This window comes from Pyrus communis, chromosome 5 (assembly GCF_041283825.1).
Source record: "Pyrus communis isolate YQ-2024b chromosome 5, ASM4128382v1, whole genome shotgun sequence".
In the NCBI taxonomy this organism is placed as follows: domain Eukaryota; kingdom Viridiplantae; phylum Streptophyta; class Magnoliopsida; order Rosales; family Rosaceae; genus Pyrus; species Pyrus communis.
The window spans coordinates 2499165-2518212 of record NC_142569.1 but is presented as its reverse complement, the minus strand read 5'-3'; the positions used below and the strand labels follow the sequence as shown (position 1 = coordinate 2518212).

Below are 19048 nucleotides of genomic sequence, written 5' to 3'. Positions count from 1 at the left end.
ACTAGATATAAAATTTTATTCTTTTTGCAATTATTCACGTCCCAAGTTCCAACAAAGTGACACGTGGATCATCAGATAACATAATTAGCATCATTGCTGCTAATTGAAGTCTTAATTTGCATTATGGCTTTTGGTTGTTGCCTTGTTGGGATATCATTGCAGTAGTCCCATAAAGTGTTGAGGACTTCCTTAAAAGTGGAACTCTTCGTCCTCTTAAGTTTTTGCATAATTCACATGATAACATTATAAAATATGAAAAATAAGAGGTGATGGAGCTTTCATGAAAATTCTTATTTTAAGATAATCTCCTTAGCATTTCTCAACACACTATTATTGCATTCGGATTTGAAAGATCCTTGTATGTTCAAAACATTTATGACAAAAATCTTACCTACACTGAAGTTCAAGACACTAGCTAACAAATATTTAGATTGGTCTATCATGCACTTCTTTTTACCTCTCATACACCTTTTCAATTTTCGATTATCAGATCAAATGAATTGAAGAAAATTAAAAGACAAAAATTAATAAAGAGTGTGTGAAAAATTAAAATAAATGTGTGAATAGCGCCAGTCTTTAGATTAGTGATATTTTGTCTCTATTTAATTAGTGGAAACTTCGATTCTCATAAAATTAGCGGATCATGAACTAATGAAGGGCATGAAACACCATTATACAGTTCAGGCTCAATAGTTTTGGTTGGATGGTTTGTATTCTCACACAGTATCAGGCTACTTGGATCGATGAGACCGTTAACATGTTTGTCTCAATAATCACACATGCTCATACATCATTAATAAAATGAGAGATGTGTCATGTAACGTGGCATGAAGAGAGCATTAACATTCAATATGAAAGTTTTGCAATGAAAAAGCTTGAATAATCTCGAGTCTTTCCAATACCATGTCAATTAGTTTTGTGTTGAATGCTTAAAGTCGAAATTATAATATTACATATGGCATAAGCAGATTTTTATACAAATACAAGTTAAAGTTATTTGTTTGTAATAATTTTTACAAATAATTAACAAAACGTGAAGTATAAATAAAACAACGCAAGCAAATGAAATTTGCAAATGGACAAGAAATTAGGTGAAGCGTTCTAAGATTGGTGAAATGACAAAAGTGCCCACCACTATCCGTAAATTACAAAAATGCCCATATAGTTCAAGTGCATCGAATTACTGTGCACTCAGCTGAGGACTGCGAGAACTGAAGAAGCTTAATTGTTGCCGTGCGGTACAGCAGCACGGCCGTCCGTACAGTCCCTCCTCCTCCTCACGATTCCCAATGAAAACCCTAATTTCTCAATTCACTATCAATTGTTCGAATCCCCAATCTTCGCCATCGGCTTTCATCTTCCATTTTCCGTCACTTTTTAAGGGAAGCCAGAACTTTCTTCAATTTTCTCGCAGAAAATGGTCTTGCAATCCCGGAACCTTTAGATTCTCTTCCGTCGGAGCTAAGTGTGCTTCTGAATCGGCGAGTTACGGCGGGTGGGACGACTTCAGATTAGCCGGCGGCTCGGGTCCCTCTGGTGAGTCCGATCAGTTTCGTCAGTTTCTGAATTCTATAGGAATCGACGATAAGAAACATGTTTTCGTGTTTTTGTTAGGCCTTGTGTGTGCTTTCGCCATTTCTAGAGTTAGGGTTTCTTCTATTGTTGTGTTTCCAGCGTCGATTTTAGTTTTCGCAATTGGGTTTTCGTTTGGATTTGTTCGTGGAGGCGTTGGTGAAGTGAGGTTAATTGGAGATCAGAGAAGGGGAAAGGAAGAAAATTTAATTGCTAAATCTGATAAATTGAGGAAATTGGTGGAAATTTTCGACGAATTCCATGTTAAAGTTGGTAATTTGAAGTATGATATACAAAAAGCTATTGATTGTAGAGAAATTACAGTTACTGATTTGGAAAGATATGTAAAGGTCATTGAAAGTATTGGTTCGTCGGTGTTGAATGCTAGGAATGTTGCTGATGGGTCTGTTGAGAACTTGGGGAAGTTCAGTGTTGAGTTAGCTGAGAGCAAAAAGGCGAGTAAAAGAAAGAAAGAGCCTGCTGAGATTGGATACGAGTTGTTCCAGTACATCGGAGGTTTATTTAACGACAAATTGGCTGATTCGAAGTCTGGTAGAGTGAAAAACAATGTTAAGCGAGAGACTACGGAGAAAGTGATGGATGATCAATCTCGAGGGAACGGTTCAATGCCTCCTGTTAAAGGAGTGGTTCTCGGTTCTGTTCATTCTCAAGAAGTGTATAGTAAGTCTGGTTTTGATGAGGCTGGACATGGAAGAACCAAAGTTGCTTTGGAAAATAATAAGATGAGTTCAGAGGAGGCGGACGGGGGTCCTAACAGATCTACAGCTAGAAAAGTGTTTAATTATCAGAATAATGGGTTGCAAAGCAATGGTCACGTGTCTATGAAGATGGATGCTAGTAATCACGCTGAAACATGGGAATCCCCTGAAAGTCTACTTGATTCTGTAGATTTCGGTGTCAGAACAAAACAGATGGACGATAAATCTAATGGGGTTTACAGGCCTTCTAATATCAGGGGAAAAAATCTGAATGGAACTTATGAGTTTCATAGTAGAGAAGAGAAAGTAAATCGCAATGACGATTCCCAGTTTGGTGATCACTTGCCTGGACATGAGAATGAACTACCTTCCCTTTCATCTTCGTTGGTTTTGGATGATATATTATTTGACAGGTATGTTACAGAAGCTAATGATCTTCTAAAACAAGCCAAGGAATTTATAAGGGTCAGACACAATGAAGAGCGTGCAGAGATCGTATTATACAGGTCAGCCAAATTACTGTCCAAAGCCATAGCTATGAAGCCCATGAGTTTATTGGCTGTGGGCCAGTTAGGCAACACTTGCCTTCTTCATGGAGAATTAAAATTAAGGATTAGTCGCGAGTTGAGAATGCACCTTTCAAGAAGTGACCCCTTATCGGTTGAGAAATGGATTAGAATGCAGGATAAAGTCACACGTAAAGATGACATTGCATCGGTCCTCATTAATGTTTGTGAAGAGTGCGAGGAACTTCTTGTGGAAGCAGGCAGAAGGTATAGAATGGCGTTATCAATTGACGGGAATGATGTGAGAGCACTATACAATTGGGGTCTTGCTCTTACCTTGCGTGCACAGTTGATTGCAGATATTGGACCGGTAAGAACTTAACAAAACTTTGAGCATTTTTTTTCCTTCAAATTTTGCTTATCATTGAAGATTGAGGAACTCTTAACATTGCTCAGTTGTGTAAGCCACGTTATGGTCAGTTGAATTACACTTTAAACCCTTTCTTCTGTGGATTTCAGGAAGCAGCTTTTGATGCCGACGAACTGTTCTTGGCTGCAATTGATAAGTTCGATGCAATGATGTCAAAGGGAAATGTTTATGCCCCGGATGGTATGTTTCTGGTCTCCCCCCTCCTCATCCTCATAATTTTCTGGAAGAAAGTGTATAAGATATTTGATTCTATTTTGAATTTTGAAAACTTGCAAAATTACAGCTCTATTTCGATGGGGTGTGGCACTACAGCAAAGATCCCGACTACGTCCCAGTAATGGTAAAGAGAAGGTGAAGTTACTAGAGCAGGCAAAGAGGCTGTATGAAGATGCACTCGATATGGATTCGAACAATGTCCAAGTAAGAGAAGCCTTATCATCGTGCATGTTGGAGCTTGGCAGCAGGCGACTTTACTCTTAACTAAACCTGAAACAATGCGTTGTCGCATCGGTTTCTTCATTTTTTTGTTCCAAATTTTTTCTTTGTAGGCTCTCCGTGCAGATGGTGCTTCTTAGATATATTTGTATACATATAAAAAAAGGAAATAAAAGTGATGACAAGAGAAAATGAAAAAAAAGTTGACATTGGAGATGAATAATAATTGGCGGCCGAACGCTAAATTTACTAAATTATGTATGTAATAGGTTGATTGTGAGGATGTTACTTTTTTTATGTAAAATAGTTTGGAGCATGGTAAATTTATAATTGACTATCAGGTGGTCGGATCAACATCTGGGTCACGTGAAGAAAACCATCAACGCCTCGGTAACAACATTGGAAGAATTACTACAACCACAACTTCGGGAGTGTGATTAATTGCATCACACTTGGATTTTTGGCCTACCATGAAATGTTTTAGATTTGACTCTCGTAAGTAGTAAGTTGGATACTAAATTATTATGATAAATCCGTTGTGTGACTTATCAAGATCTCATGTTCCTATAGGCCTTGTTTTCTATGTAGGTTATCTTGAACTGGACTAGCTTCAAAGACTAGCTAAACTAAACTGTGTGACTTCATCTTCCGTTATTCCCATAGACCTCAAACGTTCCCGAAAAACTTTGAACATGCTTGCAAAGGTTACTATGCCGGACAAAGTCGCATCCTCTTCTACAACCCACACGTAACTCACGCGGTGCGAAAGCGCCTGAACCATCACCGCCACCAAGGAGCTCCACGGATAGCACACAATTGCCTCCCACCTCCTAACTAATCGTGCCGAATACCCTCCCCCGGACCTCCTTCCCCACCCGAACTCTTCATCCGAAGACGTTGAACAGATAGAAGAAGACGACGACATTGACATTGTTGACTCTTCTTCCATTAGCTCCAAGAACGCCCCGTATTTCTTCTCCTCCAATCTCTCTTTCACCAACTGCACCAGCTCATCTGGCGGACCACCGCAATCAATGTACGCCATCAGGTCACCTGCGGAAAGCGTGGCAATGGCAGCTGCCACGGACTCTTGGCAGGTGTTGAGGGTGTATTGGGAGATCTCCCCGATCACCCTGCCGTCCTCGTCAAGAATGGCAACCGAAGTTTGCTGGGCGAGGGATTGAGAGATGAGGGGCAATGAGGCCGAGGCAGGGTCGTCGTAATGAACGGCTAGGATGTTTACGGTGTCGATGGCATGGAGGGAGTTGATGGGGGTGTTTGAGGTGGGGCTGAAGAGCCCTATGTAGTTGAGGAGATGGCGGATGATGTCTTCTTGTGTGAGCCAGCAGTATTCACGGTTGTTGTGGAGGGTGTTGAGGGAGCGGTTGGGGAGGATTTTTCTTGCGGCTGTGGTCCAGCGGCCTTGAATCGGAATCACAAGGTTTTGTGCACCTTCTAAAACGAGATCAATGGCCTCCACCAAGCTGAAAAATTACAAAAAGAATCAAATGAGCAAGGAATAAAAAAGAGTACGAGCAATTCATCTATATGAAAAACTATAAACCTGGCGTGTGGTTCCAAATGCCTAACAAGGCCAGATCCTTTCGGAATCAAAACCTCCAGCGGAGCCTCGAGCGCTCTCGCCGGAGACGACAAGTTTTCTTCTTTCCCCAAGAAGCATATAACGTCCCCCATGCAAACCTTTCCTACGCATCGGCAGTTCTCCGTGGAGTCGGAACTGCCGATGACGATAACGTTGCTTTTTTCTGAGGAGTGGTCGCAGCTCCACACGCTGAGGCTGCTCTCGCCGAGCCGCCTTAGAGCCGACAATGCCTCCCCGACCGTGGCGGAGATCGACACGGACTTTAGCGGAGGCTTTCCGAGGCAGAGATCGGACGCTTCTTGCGAAAGCAGACGCGATGCCATGCACGAATCGAAAACTGAAAATAAAAAACCGAAAACCAATCAACCGATCAAACCTGAGCAAATTGAGAACAATTGGGCTTGAGGTTTGTGAATGTGTGAGGTTGGAACTTGGCGGGCTATTTAAAGGCGGCTGTTGCGGAGGACACGGACGCGGACTCGCGCGGATAATATTTTGTACGGAATTTGCTGTTTTTTTTTTTTTTTTTTTTTTTTTTTTTTTTTGCGATCAGCCACTGAATATTTAGCTTACAAAAAATTAATAAAATAAAGAAAAAAAGTGTCACTCGTTACCACGGTCCGATGGTATTCTTCTTCATTCTGAAATTAAAGGTCTTAAGTTTGAATCCAGTAAATGACGAATTCGATGCTAAATTAGGTTGCCCATTATATGATTTAGCCAAACTCTCTCTCTTTAATGTAAAAATATTAATGTACGCAAAAAAGAAAAAGAAAAATAAAAAAAGTGTCTAGAGCAAAGGTGCGGATTTGTACGCGTGAGGAAGGTGTCAAGAGCAAGGTAATATTATAAAAAATATGTGTCAATTTGTTCTCCGGATTTATATGCTCTTTGAATTTTAATTTTAGTTGATTATTTTTTTAAACTTTTATAATTAGGTAATTTCTCCTTGAACTTCAATGTTAGTTGATTATCACATGGATTTCTATAAATAGTAAATTTCCACCATGGCGTTAGATTTTAAAAGTTTTCATCCAATCCATCCATCTTTGATCTTCCTCACGCGAACAACATGATAACTGTATGAAAGCAAATTTGATGGATGAAATTTTTTAAATCTAAAGCCAGAGAAAATTGGCTGTTTATAAAAATTCATGATGTAAATAGCTAAAGTTAAAGTTCAAGGGAAATTGATTATTATAAAAATTTATGTAGTAATTAACTAAAATTAAATTTCAAGAGAAAATTGGCAGCTATGTACATGTTTGGAAAAAAAATCGATAAATATCTCTATTATAAATAATTAAAATTCATCTAATAATAGTTTCTAATATATTTAGATTTCATCATTACACTGTAATGTGGTATTACTGAAGAATATCTAAGCAAGCATATTCTCTATTGATGTGGCAAGCCACTCCAAATTTTATGGCTACAAATTCTACATGTTTAACCGCATTTATAGAATCTTTGCAAGGTCCATGTTCTAATATTTTCAGCCATTTCTTAATGGAAATTATAATGAATGACATGTAACGTTACGTGAGATACTCAATAAAAAAATATTGTGCTTTTGTGTTATGATTGGCGAGAGTATACTGATTAGACGTTTGCATTGATATTATTTGTTGCTTAAGGATTAATACGAAGCTCCCCACTGTTACCGAAATTGATATCAGGAGAATTGTATATAATTATGGTCTATTCGAGTCGACGTCGGTGATCATGTACAAAATTTGTAATTTACAAATGGAAAAAAAAAAAGGTGCAAAATAACTCACACTCGTTTTCAGATGTAAAGTAAAGACAAGACACTGATTAGAGAGAGTGTACTCCATTACAGACGTTTGCTCGAGTTTAGAGATATTTTTTAGTGTGATCGATATACGAAATAATATATTACATGTTATTATACAAATAGTAAAATATGTATATTAAAAAGTTAATAACTTAAAAAATAAAATTTTCCACCACTTACATAAAAACACGTAATGCACCACTCATGTTCTCGTCACAATAAAATTCTTTTTCTCGAGTTTGAACTAATCATCTCCATAATTTAATGAGAGATTAACATCGCACAAAATTACTACTTTTTTAGTGCTCACTATCATTTTTATCCATTTTTTATTTTTGTTTGTTGATGAAGAAAGCTCATCATGTATGTTTGGTTACATAATACATTTTAAATGTTCGAGTTTATAACTTGTACACGTTCGTATCTTTACCATTTAATGTTTGTTTGAAAGTGATTTTAAAATAACTGAAACTGAAACGTTTTTGAGTTCAAAAAACATTTGAAGTGTTTTATGCAATAAGCACATTATTGGAAAAAAAACACCAGTTACGTGTTTTTTCCAATAAGCACTTTAAGTACTTTCATAAAATTACTTACATTTTTACTATAAATTGATTCCGTAAGATTTTCACTAAAAATACTTTCAGTAATTTTAAAAACATTTTTAGAACGATGTCTTTGTCCTTCCTTGGTGCTATATAGATCATCAACATGATTGTCGGATTCATAATTAAAGCATCCCTCTAGTTTAATATTTACTTATTTTCCAAACAAGAAGAGCATCAAACGAAAGGGGCTGGCTGTATGTAGTAGTGGGGCCCATTGTGCCTCACCTACCCCACAAAGATCCAAAAACAAACCATGATTTTCGTGGGCCATCTTTCGGGCTTTAATTTAGATCCGCTAATCTCAGCCAACGCAAATGATGTTTGATGCGGTGGGTGCCTCTTATTTTGGTCGATAATGCGGTGGGTGCGTCAGCGCTCACGTTTTGTGGTTTGTACGACATCCTCTGCGCCGTCAGATCAAGTAACAAGTCAAGCGGGACTACCAGGACCTTCTCCGGACCCTATTCTCCGATCCTCCAATCCTCCAATCTTGCTTGGTTTGTTTGTTAATTTGTTTTATTATTATTATTATTATTGTTTTTTTTATTATATGTCTGTATTTAGCAATTAAATTGAGAAGATGTTGGATAGACGAAAAGTCAAAATCTCGAGTTTGTGTAATGCAAAGTGAAATCTCTATAGATTTTCTATTATCGTATAATTTAACATTAATTTTCATGTATACGTTATAATACATTGTGTCAAAAATATGAGGTAGCATAGAATCTATGAAGAGTCTCACTTTTGAGATTCTTCTTAACATTTTTCTCTGCGTTTTTATTAAAATTGTTTACTAATTACTTTTGTTGTTCCTTAAGTAACCTCCAAACATGCTGTAATTTGTAATTAAAAATTTGAAATCTGACTCACTATTCCAATCTTAGAGTTCGATCCCTATAAAATTAAGAATTGAATTATTTGGAATGCAAATTTACTCATCACCTTAATTTGGTGGTGGCTGTCACAATTATTCTAATGGATAAAGTAAACATGCAACTAAAAGAAATCTCACTTGCCCTTTTGCTCCACTCCCGACCGCTATCTCCTCCAACTGCTGTTTAGAGAGCAGTGGCATGTTTCCCGACGTTTTTCGTCGTTTCCTTGGTGTTTATGACTAATTGTTCTTCTCTCTTGCCTTTTTTCTTACTTTATGCTTGTTGGAGAATTAGTTGATTATTCTTGTTATTTTATTGAAAATTTTAATGAAAAGTTCTCGGTACGGTTCATTTTGAACTTTAATTATAAGGATAATATAAATAGTAAAGTGAATAATATCATAATTGATTTTTAGTGTAAAAATGTGTCTTTTGTTAAAGTGAACAATATCATAAGCTTTTCGTTAAAATTTCATATTTTAAAATAAGTATAGTCAAGATGCAAGTCTCTTTGTTTCGACGATCGTACTCCCAACCAGCAATTGCTATTTCCTAATAAACTGACTTGAGACTTGCCGAAAGGGCATTTTTGTTAATCTGGCACCGGGTGGGAGTTCATGGGCCGTGTTAGGCCCGTTTAATGTAGCGGGCTTTATCTGAATAAACACGGTTTGTTACATGTGGGCCTAGTTCAAAGTTACTGAATTGGCGCCGTCCAAACGGGCCTAATAGCAATCGCGTCCAATGCCGAGACGGCGCCTAGTTACACGTGATGGTGCTCACATACACCAGATCAAAAGGGCCTGCAAATCGCGAGCTTCTGGTTTCAGCGAATTTCCACATTTAGGGTTCTTCTCATTTGAAAATCGGACTGCTACAATGTCAGATTACGAAGGCGGCAGCAAGGTTCTTTTCTGAATTCCGTTCTGTTAATTCGTTAATCCAACTTCTGAAGCTATGCTTTCTCGTTTGATTTGTCAATTTGTTCATATTCGATTGGTTAATTTGTCGAATCGGATTAATTTTTTTTTGTAATTTTTGTTTTCCAGAGTATGATGTTTCTGTTTGTTAAATCAATTAGGGCATGAAATTAGGAAGTAATTGGGCGTATTTGAGTGTGAATCCCTAGAGGAAACGATGAATTTTAAATGAATTACTTGATTTTATTATGAATTACCTGAAACAATGATGCGTACGTTTTTTCGGATAACGGTTTTCTGTTATGTATGTTTATGTGACGATTTTCGAATGGCTGAGTGATGTTTTGATTGCCTCAGCACAATTCTCGTGGATCAGAACGTGAGAGCTCGTGGAGAGATCGAGAGCGAGACCGAGACCGAGGTCAAGATAGAGAAAAAGATGGTGGCCGGTATACACGGGAGTTTAAGGATAGAAGTGGAAGATTTGACAGAGGGAGGAACTCGTACAATGGCTATCGCCGCAGTCGAAATGAAGATTTTGACAGGTTAAGCATGTGCTTCTTATTTGTTCTATAAATTACTGATACATACTGTGGCTTGAGTCTTCCCGCACTGCGTTTTAATGAAATAAAGTATCCAAGCTGTTCTCATAACTTCAATTGCATTGTGGACTTAGTAAGTGGAAAAACAAAATTTTGACTTTTCGTTTGCTTGCATTGTATGTTTGTCTTGTAGGCATCGTGATTATGATCAAGATAGAGAAAGGAGGCATAGACATAGATCACGTTCTCGTTCTCCCTCAAGTGACAGATCTCCTTCCCGTTCTCGTTCAAAGAGGTAAGGGGAACTTCTACATAAACGTTCACTTTCATATTGTTCTTGATCATGACATCTGACTGTATTTTTAGTTGATGAGAAATATATCTCTCTTGCTCACTTAGGTTATGCATTTGGTGTTTAGTAATGTTCTTCGGACATTATTTTCTATTTCAAAAGCTTTAGGTGGTTAAAACATAGTATAGATGCTGTTAGTATTTGTCTTGAAAGCTGCATTGTTCCATTGTAATCTTGCTGAAATCTTTGTCTGCAGCAAGCGTACAAGTGGCTTTGACATGGCACCACCTGCTGGGTCAGTGCTGCCTAATGCTCCCGTTTCAGGTTTGGATCTAACTACCCGATCACCAAATTCTTGTCAAAGTATGTGTAACACTTTTCATTTGAGTTTAGCTTCCTGATCTCCTGTTATTTATTTGAGCATGTTAGAAGTTATCTTTCTTATTGGTTTATTGCGGAAACTGAGAGCCATTGTTGTGTTGTTTGGTTGTTGTTGTGTTGTTGTTTGTATGTGTTTGCTTTTATGGTTTGGGTAAGAAGGCGACGTTGAGTTGGCATGACTACGTCAATTGATGTTCAAGGGAGAACCAATGGAACGATTAGCTGGACATTCTTCTCCTTCGACTGATACAGTTGCCATTTGGTAGACTTACAGATATTTCCCTACCATCCCCATTGATGGAATTTGTTTCTTACTTTATTATTTCATGGTATATCTTAGGTATGAAATATTAGCTTTATATGTAATGTAAAGGATACTTCTGGGCTTTCAGATGGATTACATTACCAGTGTAGTTGCGACATTTGTTTCCGGAAAGATATACTACATATCCTTCTGTTATTGCTTGCTCCACTTCTGTCAATAATAATAATGCAGGACAACTGTCAGGTATTCCGCAAATGATGCCAGGAGTAGTACAAAATTCATTACCTTTTGGGGCATCGCATGTACGTTTCACCAGTATAAGCTTCTATGAAATCTCAATTTCAATTTTTCGTTTGTGTTCTTTGTGAATAACTTCATGTTCTTTTGTATGTTACAGATGACTCTTCCTTTGATGCCAGCCCAAGCCATGACTCAGCAGGTAAAATTATTATATTTGTGTTCATATATTTAAATTTACATAGTTTATTTTTCTCATAAATACATGAACGGCGTTTTCATTGGCCGATGAGCAGGATATATATCTCTCTCTTTTGCAGGCTACAAGGCATGCACGTCGGGTATATGTTGGTGGGCTTCCTCCCTTGGCTAATGAGCAGGTTATATTTCTGGTTTTTCGTTTTGGATTCTTTCCCAAGTAACAGCAAATGTTTTGAGTCTATACTTGAGATGGACAGGGAATCTAGGCTAAAGTTTGATGCCTTTTGTGTCATCACTCTAGAGTCTGGGGATTTACTATGTACATAAGGAAGCTCATAAGGCAGTTTTTTTGTAGGTTGTTACAGGGCCAACTGCACTGGGTTACAAATAAGCCAAAATTTTGATTAAATGTTTTACATTTTTTGAAATTCTTGTTTGCCTCTTTCTTGTTCAAAGTATTTTTCCTGTATTCCTTGAAAGACTTTGATGGAATTGATCTTTTTGTCAGACAATTGCCACATTCTTTAGCCAAGTCATGGCTGCCATTGGAGGAAATTCTGTTGGTGCAGGTATGTGTAATCATAGTCTCACTTTAACTAAGTTCAGCATGCACCTTAATATATTACATGATTCAGGATCTAGACCAGCAGTGCATTTATATTATCTCATGGGTTTTATCTGAGAGCAGTGTGTTTTCCAGTATCTGAACTTGCAGGTGATGCGGTAGTAAATGTCTATATTAATCATGAGAAGAAGTTTGCATTTGTGGAGATGAGAACGGTTGAAGAAGCAAGTAATGCAATGGCATTGGATGGAATTATATTTGAGGCATGTCAATTTCAATTTATCATTACAGTTTTGTTTTTTGTTTGATCTGTTTATAATTGTCATAGGGGAGGGCGTCACTGGTAAAGTACTGTTAAAGAAGAATGTGAGGGTAAAATAAGAAGCATAACTGGTGTAGAACTTAAATGTTATCATGTCTATCGGATTAAAGCCTTTTCTATTTTCAGTATTATCAAATTCATTAAGTTGGTTAACTCTATTGGGTAAGGAACCATACAATTTTATAGAGACTTATCTTAAATATGTAAAAAGAAATTGAGATTTGTACTTGTTGGTTATGATGGGGCTTAGGTTTCAGAATCTTTGGATAATGTTTTATTCTTTCTTTCTGTGTGCTCTGTGGGGTATGAAGGAAATATTTCTTCGTTGACATGCTCCTTTTGATTTATCAGGGGGTTGCTGTGAGGGTACGAAGGCCAACAGACTACAATCCTACTTTAGCTGCAGCACTTGGTCCTAGCCAACCAAGTCCTCACCTTAACTTAGCTGCCGTTGGTCTCACACAAGGGTAGGTTGACTTCGGTTATTTAATTTGAAGACTACTTTAGTTTCATACTCTTTAGAATTACTTTTAAAAAATTTGGTGTTGAGTTGTAAAAGTCTTACGTTGTATTAATTTTGTATTTGTTTGGCAGTGCTGTTGGTGGAGCCGAGGGACCTGACCGTATCTTTGTGGGTGGACTACCTTACTACTTCACTGAAGCTCAGATTAGAGAATTGCTACAGTCCTTTGGGTATGGGCTTAAATTTCCAGCAATCTTGACGTTCCTCATTTATGATAAATTGTATTTGCAAATTCTAACATATTGATCACTGCAGACCTCTCCGTGGTTTTGACCTCGTAAAGGATAAAGACACAGGAAACTCTAAAGGATATGGATTCTGTGTTTATCAGGTACATACTCAAATCCCGGCTTTTGATTTTGATTGTTGTCACATTTTCAATTGTTTGTTTTCTACTTAGTGATTGATTTTAAGGCAGTATTCTCTCTTTTAATACATATATACTGTTTTATGATTCTTGGAGGTCACTCCTGGAAATCTGGTCAACTAATGTTCTAGAACTTCAGGATCCAACTGTGACAGACATTGCTTGCGGTGCTCTCAATGGCTTAAAAATGGGTGATAAAACTTTGACTGTCCGGCGTGCTACTGCCAGGTTGGTATTCTTTCAAACTAAAGGGCAAGCCTGGTCTTTTTATCCTTTCAAGCCAATTAGATAATTTGAAACCTTTTTGCAATGATTTTACAGCAACGGGCAGTCTAAAACAGAGCAAGAAAATATCTTGGTACAGGCACAACAGCATATAGCCATGCAGGTATGGAATACATATCCTTGGTTCCCCATTTATGTTTTAGGAAATGCATTGTTTAGTTATGTCTTTCGTTGTAGAAAATGGCCTTGCAGGTTGGTGACTTCAATCTTCTAGGAGCTGGAATGGCAACAATGGCTAGTGGTGAAACTCCCACTAAAGTCCTATGCTTGACTGAGGTAGTATCCCATTTGAAAATAAAGTTATATAGAATTCATGCATTTTGTTTGTATAGTTTGTTTTGGCACCCTCCGTTTAAAAAAAAATTTAGGATTGTTTATTATGAGTTAATATTTGATTGTTCCAACTGGCTGATTCATGTGTTTTCTCATGATGAAGGCGATTACCGCTGATCAACTAGGTGATGATGAAGAGTATGTCGAAATACTAGAAGACATGAGGGATGAATGCAGCAAATTTGGTATTTTCTTCCTAACCTGTCTGCCTGTTCATTTTTATTAAAACTTTTGTTGTGTGCGTGGATGTTTGTATTTTGCTGAGCAGAGACGTTTGATTTTTTTGTTTTTTTTTTTTTTTTTTCAAGTGAATATTTTAGGGATAATTAAAATTGGGTGCCTGGACCTCTAAAAGCGCTCAATAAAAATTTTCTGAGAATGAATTTGTTTTATTACTTAGCTTATTTTGTTGGCTAAACCTTGACTGTTAAACTACTTACTAGGAAAGAATGAAGTACTGAACATCTACCCGATGTAATTTCTTAAGACTTCCAAAATAAAATATTTAAAATTTTGGCTTCTGTAATTAAAGTTGGGATATGTACTGTAGAACCGGACCACCTCTTTCTCTTGCTTTTGTTGCATAGGGGAAACAATCATGTTATACAGTGCCGCAAAACAAGTGGAGACTCTTAAAGAGATTTCCGTTGCTTGGCATTTGCTATGGTTATGATTGGAACTGAGGAGTTTCTCTTGTTTTGAATGATTAGGAACTCTGGTGAATGTTGTTATTCCTCGTGCGGATCAAAATGGAGAACAGATTCCAGGCGTTGGAAAGGTAAAACTACTGTGCTGCATCTATTTACTATGCTCTTAATGGTGTTCTTTTTTCTCGGGGATTGAACATGTAGCTCCCTTCTCTCCATAATTATACAACGTTTTCAGGTATTCTTGGAATATACTGACACTGGGGGTTGCGCCAACGCAAAGAATGTACTTGGTGGGAGAAAATTCGGAGGTAACATAGTGCATGCCGTTTACTATCCAGAAGAGAAATACTACAACAGGGACTATAGTGCGTAAGAGTACTAAGCCCCCGGCCTGGGTTTTTATCTTTTTCTTGTGGTGTAAATTAGCTGTACGTTTCAAGGCGAACTTTCAGATGTGGGTAATGGTTGCTCAAGGAACCGAAAATCAATGAGTGCCTTTCGGCGCCTTTGTTCTCTAGGTGTTTTGATGTGTGGCCTGGCTTTCGGGCAGTTTAGGTTGGTTTGTATCAATATGATGGTGTACAAACTAAGATTAATGGTGGTCTTGTGATTTGCCGAGCAACTCATTTATTTTCGATGTTTGTACAAAAGCATCAGAAACTTATTTTTCATGTTGATTTCCCTCACCGTAAACTCCATTCTGGCTCCCCCTTATTATTCTTTTTATTTGATTTATCTGTTCATTCCTGCCAAAAAAATTCAATAAATATATTAACTTGTAGAATTGGCAAATTCTTGCAAGACTTGTTAATCTGACACGAAACGACATGAAAATTCAGGTTTCATATCAACTTGTTAATGAGTCGAGTCATTATCAAGAAAAAATATGTAAATGAATTGTGTCGTTATCAGATCATCTGTTAACAATCCGTTAAGATAACGGGTATGATATGGACATGTTATGGTTGCAAGGTCCGGATATTAGAATGACACAACTCTTAATGAGTCGGGTCGTTATCGGATCACCTATTAAGAATTCTAAAATTGACATGATGCAATTCGTTAAGATAGCAGGTTTGACATAACACGATCCACTAAAATAAATGGTATGACGCGAAAACGATAAACACAACAAACATTTGTTTACGAAGTCTAGTTGACTTAATAAGTTCTATAACCGCTTTCAAATGGTATATTTTCGTAATTTCAGCTTCATTGGGAGAGATTTTTTATGTCTGGAACATGGGTGGTACATTATGTGTCACTATACAAATGGTGAGATACTTGTGTTAAAAAATTAACAAGTTAGAAAATAAAATTTTCATCTACTTGTATAATAATACTTTATGTCTCATCTGTATTTTGAGCATAATAAAAAATTTCTCCTTATTTAGGCTGTTGATTATCAGCCACGTGTATGTGTCGGGGGCGTGGGGAACAGTCAAAAGAGTAATGAAATAAAAGGCTTGATTGGATGACTCAGATCATTGTCACTCACAACACACATTTTCCTCCTCCTCTACCTTGTTTAGACTTGATCTTTAGTTTTGGATAAGAGCGTTCGTACAACTCAACACGTTTTGACTGTTTCCAAAATACCCATTCAGTTTTATCTCCATTTTCTAATCCGACTGACTAGGATAACAGATTTTGGTAATAACAGCCCGAATTGGCGGCGAGCATTACCATTGTACTTTAGCTGTTACATTACATAAATTTAGTCTCTGAAATTTGTTGGCAGATGGATTAAACTAAACAAACGAGATCTAACCATTGCACCGTTTTTTTATGCAAATTTTTAGTTGGTTTATGATCTAAAGGATATGAATGATGTACTGAAACATTATTGTTACTCGAAATTCATGCTTTTCTTTTTGGTATAGCAAAATATTACTATGTTACAATCGGACATAAATCTACTCTAGATCTCATTGTCTCGAGCCCAATGATCAGATAATCCGGACTATTCAAATTGAATCTAACAGTCCTCATTAACTCATTCCATTGGCCTACTTAGACATCGAACACTAAAGTTCGAGGATGATCCAAATTTGTTACTAACTTTAGTAAATAAAAAGGATATTGTCATGTTGTTTATTACTATAAAGAAATTAATCATCTCTAACTATAATGTACAAACGGACACGAATACTAATGTAAACTAAAAAACATATATTACATAAGTGTTAAATTATAATTTGTTTGTAACGAAAAAAGAGTGCTTAGAAAGTACGGAGTCAAGATACATAAAAATAGATTTATGAATCTAATCTCCCTAACCAATAGAAGAGAGAGAGTTTTGGATAATATTGCCACGCATACTTTTCCTACTTTCTCTCTCCCTCAGAATATTTAGTGTATATATATTCCCTAACGAAATGCATTAATCTCCATCACCTCCCTTTGCCAGTGTCAACTTCTTAGTACCCTCCTTTGTGTTTGAGAAATTTGAGATCCAAAAACTGTTATTGAAAATGCTGGCAATATTCAATAAGGAAGTAGTGCAGCCACCGCAGGAGCTCCACAGCCCCACCGCTGCCTCCGTCAATCCCGCCATGAAGCCTCAAGAAATTGCCAAAGACTTCATGTCCTTCCATGATCCAAACAATGCCTTTTCAGTCTGTTTTGGAAACACAGCTTTGCTTGCTTATGTTCCTCCAACCAACCCCTACTCATCTCAAAAACGGTAATGCTTGCATGCATATACCTACAGACATTAAGAACGAACGAACGAACGAACGTCATGAACGTAGAATTTCTGTATACGACATTTGGGGTAAACACGAATCTAACTCCTTGTTTTGTTTTTAATTAATTAATTGATTAATTCGTTGCAGGGTGTTCTGTTCTTTGGACAACATACACTGCATTTTCCTTGGGGGCCTGAACAACCTCTGCAGCCTGATCAAGCAGTACGGGCTGTCGAAGGGCACCAATGAGGCCATGTTTGTGGTGGAGGCCTATCGGACTCTTCGCGACCGCGGCCCTTACCCAGCTGATCAGGTCCTCAAGGATCTTGATGGAAGCTTTGGCTTTGTGATTTATGACACCAAGGCTGGAACCGTCTTTGCTGCATTGGTAAGTGCCAAATGAATCAAATGCAGATAGCAGAGGCTGGGTGTCCTTATCAAATTTGTGCTTAAGGTTCGTGTGTTCTTAGCATTTCTGGTTGTGGTTTGTTTTTGTGCAGGGTGCTAATGAAGGGGTTAGCATGTTCTGGGGCATTGCAGCAGATGGTTCGGTGGTGATTTCTGACAACTTGGGGGTCATGAAACAAAGCTGTGCTAAATCTTTTGCCCCATTTCCAACTGGTATGTAAAACACTATCAACATTAACACGACAAGTTACATGGCTCAAAACTTGCACAAATACAAAAATGGTTGAACTCGAACACGAGAGATTTTTCAGTGTGCCGAGGAATATGGTCCTATACACCAAGTGCTATAATCAAGTGGTTGGATAATTGAAAAAAAAAATTTCAACCACTTGTATTATGATATTTGGTGTGCCGGACTACATTCTTGACGCATTGATAAATTTCTCCTCAAACACGACCCATTGTGAACCTTATAATAAAATTGAAATTAACATTATTATTTAGCTTCTCATTTTTTGATGGGTGCAATTTTGGTTGCAGGGTGCATGTTCCACAGTGAGCAAGGATTGATGAGCTTTGAGCATCCAACCAAGAAGATGAAGGCAATGCCTAGAGTTGATAGTGAGGGTGTTATGTGTGGGGCCACCTTCAAGGTTGACGTCCAATCAAGGATTCCCAACATGCCACGTGTTGGTAGTGAAGCTAATTGGGCAGCATGGGGCCAACCAGCCTAGATCAAGGAGTGAAACTTATTTACGTTTAACGGCTAAGAATAATTACTTGGAACTTTTATTTTTATTTAGTTTGTTCAATTCATGTATATATTCCTATGTAATTTCTTTTCCTTTTTAAATGAACACCTATGTACTGTGAATGAAGAACTCTGTGGAGTTGTATCTCCCAAGTTTACAACTAGTGACATTTTAACCAGAAAATGAATATTGTTTTAGAAAATATTGAATAAATCCTGATAAAATTCACACTAAGGCCGTCATTTTTAACATAGTAACCTCTTCTTAAAAAAAAAAAAAAAAAAAAAAAAATCTCTACTACTCTGTAGCGAGCCAAAACTTATGGTGTTATTTTATGACCCATTACTCTTCACACACTCCTAAACCAGAAATCTCATGGGCATCAACTGATTATGCTGCGCCTTGGGCATTCCCGAAGGCATGAGTATGGGCTGCGGCTAATGCCTGAGCTTGTTGAGCTTGGGCTACTTCTGGCCTAAACCATCAATTTTATGATTTTTTGTTTTTGTTAAATTTTTTTTTTTTTCCTTTCCATAACACCAAACTATTATCTTCATGTTCTACAAAATATATTTTCGGTGAAAATTTACTTATAATCCATGTGAAAACACTCAAAAACAAAGATATAAATATGAATCTAATGGTATTTGAATCTAAATAAAATAAGATAGGAAGAAAAAAAAAATCAATGAAAAAAAAAAATAGAAAATGATACGATCAGTACTTCACTATTGATTGTCAACAGAAATGGTCGCTATCAAGTTAGCGA

The 19048-nt window shown here is 37.3% G+C and overlaps 4 protein-coding genes across 7 annotated transcripts; 3 read left to right on the top strand and 1 right to left on the bottom strand.

Moving 5' to 3' along the window:
* Positions 1-1172: 1172 nt before the first annotated feature.
* LOC137725810 (uncharacterized) lies at positions 1173-3916 on the top strand. The gene is made up of 3 exons (XM_068464605.2): positions 1173-3167; positions 3317-3407; positions 3511-3916. The coding sequence occupies exons 1-3, from the start codon at positions 1290-1292 to the stop codon at positions 3705-3707; spliced, it is 2166 nt and encodes a 721-aa protein (XP_068320706.2). The 5' UTR covers positions 1173-1289; the 3' UTR covers positions 3708-3916.
* A 108-nt stretch (positions 3917-4024) lies between these two features.
* On the bottom strand, positions 4025-5686 carry LOC137725811 (CBS domain-containing protein CBSX5-like). The gene is made up of 2 exons (XM_068464606.2): positions 5227-5686; positions 4025-5146 (listed from the first exon to the last, which is right to left on the bottom strand). Exons 1-2 carry the CDS (start codon positions 5586-5588, stop codon positions 4273-4275), a joined length of 1236 nt encoding a protein of 411 aa, XP_068320707.2. The 5' UTR covers positions 5589-5686; the 3' UTR covers positions 4025-4272.
* A 3589-nt stretch (positions 5687-9275) lies between these two features.
* Positions 9276-15122, top strand: LOC137725333 (splicing factor U2af large subunit B). Of its 4 annotated transcripts, none has more exons than XM_068463979.2 (18): positions 9276-9452; positions 9824-10011; positions 10202-10303; positions 10557-10624; positions 11190-11248; positions 11344-11385; positions 11504-11563; positions 11893-11953; positions 12085-12212; positions 12623-12738; positions 12866-12964; positions 13050-13125; positions 13301-13389; positions 13483-13549; positions 13624-13722; positions 13883-13964; positions 14490-14557; positions 14665-15122. In XM_068463979.2, exons 1-18 carry the CDS (start codon positions 9291-9293, stop codon positions 14800-14802), a joined length of 1704 nt encoding a protein of 567 aa, XP_068320080.2. In that variant the 5' UTR covers positions 9276-9290; the 3' UTR covers positions 14803-15122. The 4 variants fall into 4 exon arrangements, with proteins under 4 accessions (XP_068320080.2, XP_088549863.1, XP_068320079.2 ...); XM_088693737.1 differs by having other exon boundaries at positions 11480-11563; XM_068463978.2 differs by having other exon boundaries at positions 11178-11248.
* Positions 15123-16809: 1687 nt separating this feature from the next.
* Positions 16810-18462, top strand: LOC137727093 (stem-specific protein TSJT1-like). The gene is made up of 4 exons (XM_068466027.2): positions 16810-17115; positions 17267-17507; positions 17620-17740; positions 18068-18462. Exons 1-4 carry the CDS (start codon positions 16904-16906, stop codon positions 18259-18261), a joined length of 768 nt encoding a protein of 255 aa, XP_068322128.2. The 5' UTR covers positions 16810-16903; the 3' UTR covers positions 18262-18462.
* Positions 18463-19048: the final 586 nt, after the last annotated feature.